This window comes from Sinocyclocheilus rhinocerous, unplaced genomic scaffold (assembly GCF_001515625.1).
Source record: "Sinocyclocheilus rhinocerous isolate Xijiao unplaced genomic scaffold, SAMN03320098_v1.1 scaffold382, whole genome shotgun sequence".
NCBI lineage: Eukaryota > Metazoa > Chordata > Actinopteri > Cypriniformes > Cyprinidae > Sinocyclocheilus > Sinocyclocheilus rhinocerous.
In genome coordinates this window covers 516,588-526,626 of record NW_015642829.1, presented here as the reverse complement: position 1 = coordinate 526,626, position 10,039 = coordinate 516,588, and the positions used below count along the sequence as shown (strand labels likewise).

At 40.3% G+C, this 10,039-nt stretch overlaps 1 protein-coding gene across 1 annotated transcript in view; it reads right to left on the bottom strand.

The window, feature by feature from the left end:
- LOC107756756 (neural cell adhesion molecule 2-like) overlaps nt 1-10,039 on the bottom strand; it is a 201,674-nt gene that overhangs the window by 20,597 nt on the left and 171,038 nt on the right. The window contains exon 12 of the mRNA XM_016573972.1: nt 2,324-2,497. Within this exon, the coding sequence (XP_016429458.1) occupies nt 2,324-2,497 (174 nt within the window). The remainder of the gene's footprint in view (nt 1-2,323; nt 2,498-10,039) is intronic.

Sequence of the window (10,039 nt, the reverse complement as noted above, 5' to 3'; positions counted from 1 at the left end):
CTTCTTTCTCCAATCATACCCTTGGCAAACAAGCATTTTCAGAATTATGTATATTAGCTCAGAGTACTTGAAGTAGCCTAATTTGCTTATTTGATCATCTAATGTGTTCTCAAAGTTCCTGCAGGCCCATTTTGGTGTTGTGGGTAAAGAAAAATAAATTTAAGCACTGTAAGTTCAGGTTGGACTGGAGTTGTATCTCCCACAACTCTTCTCACTCTTGTAGTTTGGCCCTTGAAGCCAGTATGGACCGAAAGTTTGGGCAATTCTTAGTAATGTGGTTTGTGTTTGTGTGTGTGTGTGTGTGAGAATATAGTGAGAATGAAGGCTGAAGGATTCAAGCTGAAGCCTGAAGTCAAGCTGATATAAATCAGCATAGAAATATAATGAAAGTCTTTTTGTGTGCTTTGTTCCTGCATAAGAGAAACTTGTCACACATTGATATCCATGTGACTGCATAACACTTAGAATACAGCACACAAGTTGTATGGACTACTTATATATATATATATATATATATATATATATATATATATATAGTTTGATAGCCCAAATGCCGTTTCACTTTCATTATATGGAAGACAGTAGAAATGATACTTTTCAAAAATAATTTTTTGTGTACTAAGGAAGAAAGCAAATAATATATTTAATTTTTGGGTGAAATATTTCTTAAACTTTTTAATGAAAATAAGAAATTGAAACTATACATGTATTTTTTAAACTTGAAAATATTTTAAAGTTAAATAGACATTACATAATCAGCAATCAATTGTGTTGAAAATGTGAGCAACACTGATTTTGAGTGACTGATTTATTTACTCTACCATTCAAAAGTTTGCAGTTGGTAAGATTTTTTTAAAATGTTTTTTGAGTCTCTTATGCTCACCAAGGCTTCATTTTCAAATACAATAAAAACAGTAAAATTGTGTCATATTATTACAATTTAAAATAACGGTTGTCTATTTGAATACATTTTAAAATGTAATTTATTCTGAGATGGTGAAGCTGAATTTTTAGCAGCCATTACTCCCGTCTTCAATGTCACATGATACTTCAGAAATCATTTGGTGCTCAAGAAACATTTCTTATTACTGTCAATGTTGAAAACAATTGTTGCTTAATATTTTTGTGGAAACCATGAAGGGATTCTTTGATGAATAGAAAGTTCAAAAGAACAGCATTTATTTGAAATATAAATATTTTGTATTGTCAGTTTTGATCAATTTATTGCATCCTTGCAGAATGCAAGTATTTACTTCTCTCTTTCAAAAAAGAGAGAGCTAATCAGCTGTAAGTGGAAACTATTTATTCTTCTACAATTTGTTTGGTGGTTTAACACAGGCATTGATAAAAAATGGCGGGGTGGACAACCTTTGTACTTACTCTGTGTCCCTTGTGATTTCACATCCTTCCAGTCTTGTGAGCTGATGTCTTTGTATTTGACCAGGTAGTGACTGATGGGTACACCGCCATGGGAGTCTGGCTTCGTGAAGGTAACTGTGGCCATGCGCTGTACCACAGAGCTCAGCCGAACAGAGTAAGGGTTTGAGGGAACATCTGAGACAGAGAAATTATGGGTCAGGGGAAGAGAGACTAACAAACGACTCCATTTATGTGGTGAGGCCACATTTTCTGAGAGCATCAAAGGATCTGGTTGTGTGTCTTTCTGTGGGGAAGAAAACAGAGTTATAGAGCTGCTTTATAGGGCCTTACACCCCAAGCTCTCTCAGCATGAGACATTTAAGACCACAAACACAGTCAGCTAGAAATTACTGCACAATATCTTATGAAAAATAAATGTCAAATGAAGATTGAAAGTTAAGTAAAGAGAATAAAAGTCAAATTAAATCATAAAAATAAAATTAAGTTCAAACAGAGTGAGTTACAGTGATTTAACTATAATTAAAGAGTATTCCTACAGCTTAAAATCTGTGGTAAAGTCATGGTAACAGTCTCTCATGGCTAATAGCTTTTTTTTTTTTTTAACAAATTTTAAACAGAAATCATTTGGTGCTCAAGAAACATTTCTTATTACTGTCAATGTTGAAAACAATTGTTGCTTAATATTTTTGTGGAAACCATGAAGGGATTCTTTGATGAATAGAAAGTTCAAAAGAACAGCATTTATTTGAAATATAAATATTTTGTATTGTCAGTTTTGATCAATTTATTGCATCCTTGCAGAATGCAAGTATTTACTTCTCTCTTTCAAAAAAGAGAGAGCTAATCAGCTGTAAGTGGAAACTATTTATTCTTCTACAATTTGTTTGGTGGTTTAACACAGGCATTGATAAAAAATGGCGGGGTGGACAACCTTTGTACTTACTCTGTGTCCCTTGTGATTTCACATCCTTCCAGTCTTGTGAGCTGATGTCTTTGTATTTGACCAGGTAGTGACTGATGGGTACACCGCCATGGGAGTCTGGCTTCGTGAAGGTAACTGTGGCCATGCGCTGTACCACAGAGCTCAGCCGAACAGAGTAAGGGTTTGAGGGAACATCTGAGACAGAGAAATTATGGGTCAGGGGAAGAGAGACTAACAAACGACTCCATTTATGTGGTGAGGCCACATTTTCTGAGAGCATCAAAGGATCTGGTTGTGTGTCTTTCTGTGGGGAAGAAAACAGAGTTATAGAGCTGCTTTATAGGGCCTTACACCCCAAGCTCTCTCAGCATGAGACATTTAAGACCACAAACACAGTCAGCTAGAAATTACTGCACAATATCTTATGAAAAATAAATGTCAAATGAAGATTGAAAGTTAAGTAAAGAGAATAAAAGTCAAATTAAATCATAAAAATAAAATTAAGTTCAAACAGAGTGAGTTACAGTGATTTAACTATAATTAAAGAGTATTCCTACAGCTTAAAATCTGTGGTAAAGTCATGGTAACAGTCTCTCATGGCTAATAGCTTTTTTTTTTTTTTAACAGCTAAATGTTAAAGACAGCAGTGTTTAAAATGGGATAAAAAAAAAAAAAAATCCCAATTAAATAAATAGATAATTAAGTGATTAACTACATAATGCAAATATACACATTTTTTCCAATTAGAATTTTGGAACTAGCAAACTTAAAATAATTAGAAAAATAATTTGCTTCATAAAAATGTAAATACTGTTGCTGATTTCAGTTTAATTCACAGGGTCACCAACTTTTGTGGAACTGTACTGAACGGTCAATATAGCAGTATTTTGACTTAAGTTTAATTGGTCCACCTCACAAGGCTTGAAAACATATTAATATTTTCAGCTGACTGCTGGAAAAAAGCTTAAATCCATTCAAATAATGGTTTTAAATATGATAAAATGTGTAAAACACATAGCAATCCACTATTTTTAGGATCTGAAAACTTTATCAAACTAGCCAAAATCTGATAGATGAAAGTACTAGGTGTGTGGGATACACACAGTTTTATGAATGACATCTGTTTGAACTGTATTTCTTCAGAAGCAGAGTCAGTGCAGGCTTAATCCTAACAGGAGCACCAAAAATTAGCTCATAGTCATCAGGTAACACAAACACGTGATGTTGCCAATCTGATACAAAATCATGTTGTACCCAGCCTAAACCTCTCCTGCATGTCCTTTACAGTAGGTGGCATGGCATAGTTTCAGCATTCTTAGCCATCTTTCATGCTTGTTTTTTTTCTTGCCCTGCCAAGCCAGAAAACACAAACTGCTCTGAATAACAAGTATCTGAGAATGGGAGAACCGAGACCGCTGATGGAGAGAGAAATAGTAAATGAAACAGGGAGAGGCAGCAGGAAGAGAGAGAGAAACAAATTCAGTGTGCGTAATAGAGGATCATGGAGAGCAAGTGCCGGTGAGAAAGACAGTAGGACAGAGTGAGATGTATGGAAGATGACGCTAAGATGGACAGAAAAGAGAACTCATGCCACAGAATCCACTTTGCCTGTCTGCTAGTATGAGGTATAAAAGAGGTTGCAACAAAGACAAGCACATACACAGTGAAGACTCACACATAGTCCTACGTATATTCCCAATGTAATATACCCCCAGTCTGATGAATTTTCTGGCTTACGATTCAAGCAATGGATCATTGATGACAAAAGCAACCTGTTTTTGCGGCATGGTCTGCAAGAATCTAAAGGGTCTGAAGATCCACCAGACCAAGATGGGGTGCACAAGGAAAAGGCAAGTTAAACAATGCACAGAATCAGTGCCTAGCACTCTACCTGGTGAGACTGAGGAGGAGCACGACCCGGAGTCAACCCAAAGTGTCCAGAACCTCCAAACTCCACCTGCTGTACCTAGCAGACCACCAGAACTTCGCGGGGTCTTATGGCCTACCGCAAACAAGGGGGCTGAGTGGCGCCAGTTTGATGAGGTTGTAGACATTGCCCTCGAAGTTTCATCAAAGGGGAAGGTGAATCAGCGACTCCAGTTGATGTGGACGTTGATCATTACCACCGGCACTGAGCAATTTGGCACTAAACATCAAAAAGTCAGGACCACACCAATGACTGAATCGCTGTGAGATCAAGATCAATCAGCTCAGGAAAGACCTGAAGTCCCTAAAATAGCAGTTCAGAAAAGCGAGGGAGGACCGGCCCTGATGGAGCTCCAGAACCATCACAAGGCAGAAGCTCATCTCTCTCCGGCGTGCTGAGTGGCACAGAAGAAGGGGCAGAAAAAGGGCTAGCAAACAAACTGCCTTCATAGTGAATCCCTTTGGATTAACGAAATGGCTGCTAGGGCAGAAGCGCATTGGAACCCTGATTTGTCTAGTAGAAGAAATTAACCAACACCTCAGCAAAACTTACAGCGACAAAAGGCAGGAGAAAGATCTGCCTCCCTGCAGAGAGCTAATTACACCACCTGAACCCACATCCAGTTCAACACCAAAGAGCCCTCACTGGCAGAAGTCAGGAGTACAATTAGAACTGCGTGAGCCAGTGCAGCCCCGGGGCTGAGTGGAGTGCCATACAAAGTCTACAAACATTGCCCAAGACTCCTGGAGAGGTTGTGGAAATTTCTCAGAATACTAGCCAAACAGTGGTGACATGCAGAAGGTGTCTGGATAACAAAGGAGGAGAATGCGAATGACATCACACAGTTCTGTACCATCTCTCTGTTAAGTGTGGAAGGAAAGGTCTTTTTCAAGATACTTGCTAACCGACTGATGGAAGGCCTCCTAAGGAATTTCTATATTGACACCACGGTGCAGAAGGGAGGAGTTCAAGGGATGTCAGGCTGTGTCACCCAGTTAATCTGTGAGGCAAGAGAAAACCGAGGAGATCTGTCAGTCATTTGGCTCGATCTGGCTAATGCTCCACATACACTTGTAACAACAGCTCTGGCCATTTATTACGTCCCAGAGAAGAACCAAGTGCTCATACGAGACTATTACAGCAACTTCAGCTTGAGATTTACCTCTGGGACAACAACTTCAATATGGCATCGCCTAGAGAATTGCATCATTACTGGGTGCACTATATCAGTGATGTTGTTCGCCCTGGCAATGAACATGCTTATCAAGGCAGTTGAAGTGGAATGCAGGGGCCCCCTATCCAGATCCGGCATTCGCCAACCTCCCATTCAAGCTTACATGGACAGTCTGACTGGCCCTGAGGAAGGGAAAAGTGGAGGACAAGTACCTCTTCCGCCTGTCAGGAGCCTTAATCCCATCAGTGTCTGTGAAGCCTGTAAAGAGCCTGCGGAAGATTTTTCGACAGCACCCTGAAAGACACAGCAGGAAAAAAGCCTGAGTAGCATTGCTCATTATGGGCATACCAATAAGCTGCAACTTCTCTTCACCAGCCTGACTGAAGAGTTTAAGGTCACAAGAACCAGGGTGGTGCTTCTGTATAGATATTCCTCTGATCGCAGAGTCTCCACTGCAGGCATCACAGTCAGAACGGGAAGGAAGTGGAGGGCACGGGAGGCTGTTGAAAGGGCAGAAGCAATGCTGAGGCATAATATTTTGGTAGGCTCTGTCGTAGTCAAAACAGCAGGACTTGGTAGCTATCCAACACCTCACTACGACAAGGCTCAGAGTAAAGAGAGATGTCAGCTGATCCAGGGAGAGATTCATGCAGAGGTGGAGGAGGAGTGCCGTAGCAGGACAGTGGCTATGCGCAAACAAGGAATTTGGACTAATTGGGAGAATGCATCAGCCTGGAAGACCACTTAGAGAGAGCTTTGGAAGTCTGAACCAGCTAGACTCAAGTTCTTGATCCAGTAAGTGTACAGTGTTCTGCCAAGCCCGTCCGACCTGCATAGCTGGGGACTGGCAGAGACTCCAGCATGTCCGCTGTGCCTAGCGAGACCCACGAGCAGAAGAGGGCTAAGTACCTCAAGCTGGTGGAGGTCTGCAGAGGAAATGGGTGGAGGGCCCACTGTGAACCTATTGAGGTGGGATGCAGGGGTTTTCCAGGGCAGTCTCTTCACCGGGCATTCAGGCTCCTTGGTTTTAGAGACTGAGAAAAGCCTCTAGGAACACCAGTGAAGCTGCTGAAAAGGCCTTGTGGTGGCTGTGGATCAAAAGGGGAGACCCATGGTGTAGTGCGCTGCTTGCACACAAACCAGGGACTGATGGTTGGGTCGCCCAGGTGAGGGAGTCTGATAACCAAAGACCCGAAACACCCTATGAACCTGGATTCATCACGAAGGATGTGTCCAAGCAGCACCATCTAGATGTAGATTCTTCAAACACATTTATACATGTGTTTTTATTGTGTTATACACTTCAAGACACAAACAATATAGTAGACAACAATCCATCATTATATTCGAAGCCTGCTGCCATAAGCTCTTCACAGCTTGATTAACCTGAAACATGTTATTGCTAGCCGTTTGAAAGCTAAGCGTGTTTACTTCCAGCACTGCCACGGTGTTCAGCCTGATAAAAAAGTCATTATTATCTGCTGAGGAGCACTGTGAGGCGATTGTATGTGGACAGGCTTTGACAAGAGTGAGTCTGGTTGGGATTGCTAATGTAAAGCCTTAAAGTGCCCCTATTATGGATTTTTGAAAATTACCTTTCATGAAGTGTGTAATACAGCTCTAAGTGAATGAAAACATTCACAAGTTTTAAACAAGTTTTAAATCTAAAATTGCACCATGTATGGAGGAGAAAAGTGTTGGGAGTTTTTAAACATACCCTCTCTTGAACCGTCGTACACAGACAGAGTATGCAAGCGCCTCACAGAGCTAGACAAGATGAGCATTTGTGGTTAAAAAGTGTATAAATATTATTTTTTTTAAGAAAATGACCGACCATTTTGCTAGATAAGACCCTTATTCCTCGGCTGGGATCGTGTAGAGCCCTTTGAAGCTGCATTGAAACTGCATTTTTAACCTTCAATCTGTTGAGCACCACTGAAGTCCACTTAATGAAGAAAAATACTGGAATGTTTTCCTCAAAAACCTTAAATTCTTTGCGACTTAAGAAAGAGAGATATCTTGGATGACATGGGGGTGAGTAAATTATCAGGAAATTTTTATTCTGAAAGTGGAGTAATTCTTTTAAAAACTGTTGCTGTCATGTACTCAGTACTGTAGCATGCAAAATACGTATTTAGTTGTGTGTGTTGTGTTCGCTCCGCGCAGCTTGCAGGGCTCCGTCTAACCGGCTAACAGCAATATCTGTTCGAATTGTCTAGAAATGTGTAGATGAATAGTGAATTTTTGTCGTTGTTATTACTTGGAGTTCTGATAAAGAATAGAGCAATATGTTAGTGTACAAACTGCAGTGCTTTATCAATACGTTTCTGCATTGGGCTAACGCATTTACCATGGCTGTTTGGGTGTTTACCACTGAGCTGTGGGCTAAGTCAGGGGTTTTCAACCCGTGGGGCGCGCAGGGGGGGCCCAGCACCTGTCAAGGGGGGCACGAGCATCAGTTAATTCAGAGACGTTCCCTTGAGAATTTATGAATATGAGTTAACAAATCTTTAGCCATCCACTAGGGGGCAATCTGACGCCCACTGCTAGTCGACAGTTAGAGACAGTTAGAGCAGAGTTGGCTCGAGTATCAGTCATGCTCAGTTCCCGCGGAATTGGGCTACTTTAACACTTGCCGCGTTTTGTAGTTTTGGGCTAGTTTTGAGTAGCAATTAGGCGGGTTTTGTTGTGAAAACCTGGCAACCCTGGTCACGCTTATTGACAGTGTAAGATGATTTACGATTAGCCGTGTCGGAAATCGCACTGTGATAGAGCGTTTCTATGCGCACCGCTCACTCACCTGAAGTGCACAAACAGATAGCCTTCTCAGACAGCAGGTGAATACCAATGGCTGTCTTGACAAGTATCCTTGTAAGCACAGTCGGTTGTTTTAAGTGAATGTAAACAGTGAAGAAAATATCAAATGTACATCAGTATAACGGATTCGTGCATTTCTTATGTAAATAATGTTAATCAAAAAGAGCAAAAGAAAAATAGTTCGCTGCTTTAATAGCTTTAATGGATATTTGCTTTTATGTTAATGTTAATAAAATAATTCGGTGTGACTACAGTAATACGGGGGTGTTGTTGGATGTTGGGGGGTGCGAGTGAAATTAGACAAACTTGGGGGGGCGCATGTCCTAAAAGGTTGAAAACCCCTGGGCTAAGTAATGGTGATGGGCGTTCCGTTATTGACATGCGAAAAAGGAAAAAATAAATGCATATTATAAAACAATGAAAGTGTTTTTTGACCTTGCGTGCATGTCAACCTGTTGTTGGAGACTCCCAAAACCAAAATATGAACCTTTCATAACCCATAATAGGGGCACTTTAAAGGTAAAGTGTGTAATTTCTGCGACACCAAGCGGAACTGAAATAATGATTTGCCGAAAGTTCCTTACACCCCATTTACCATTCAGCAAAACAGATAGTCCCGTCCAAAACTCATGCCATTGGTTGAGCTGGAAATTGGTATTTTGGTAGTTCACAGTTTGGATGGTTAGCATTTAAATTACACTATCTGGGCCCATAAAGCCTATTTTTCCATTGACGGCCAATCAAAATCAGCTATGTATTCTATTAAATACATTTTTGTTAAGATAAATTCTACAGATTGAGCAACTGCCATCGAGATGAATGGGAATACTAAAGGATAACTCTCTCCAATAGTGAGTTCGTAATGATCACTTTGTTCAAATAATGGCAGATGTTTGTGTTTTGGAATCCTATTTGGAAACAATAACTCTTTTTTCAATTTTTTTTCAAGTCAGAAATGACACACTTCACCTTTAAGGCGTGAAAGGATCGTAGTGACATTAGAAATCTTATCTCGCGCCACAGTGTTCACAGTCTTCCAGAGTTTCTATGAATGACCTATATGTAATTGTCTCTACACGTTAAACTGGAATAAAAGAAAGTAGTTTAACAAACTTCACCTTTAAAACACACCTATGCTCTTATTCACACAGCTGCAGTGGGCATAGAAAATAATCACCCCCCTTTAAAAAAAAAAATCACATTTTGTTGCTTTGCAGCCTGAAATGAAGACAGACACAGTTTTTGTTTTATCCAGCTGTATTTACTTAGTGCAACTTATAAAATCCAAGTGAAAGATATAACACCAACATGTCAGAAAAAAATCAAATAACAAAACAGATTCACTGAGTTGGAAAAAGGATCACCCCATTGTGTCAGTATTTTGTTGAACCACCTTATTTTTGATTTTGCCCCATCCATTTTTCCATCCTGACAAGTGCTCCAGTCGCTGCTGCAGAGAAACACCCCCATAACAGGATATTACGACCTCCATGATTTACTGTAGGAATGGTGTTATTTGGATGGTGAGCTGTAATCTGATTTCCCCCAGACATATCGTTTGGTGTTGAGGCCAAAAAATTCAATTTTAGTCTCATCTGCCTCAGAATCCTCAAGGTGTGTTTTGGCAACGCTCAGTCGTGACTGCATGTGGCCTTTTTGAGGAGTGGCTTTTTTCTCGCAACCCTCCCATACAAGCCACATTTGTGGACAATTTGTGATCTTGTTGTCACATGCACACAATGTAGGGTATCAGACCGAATCAGACAATGTAAGATTTGATAAAGAACAGTTGAAACACGAGGAGCCGAATTCCACAGAG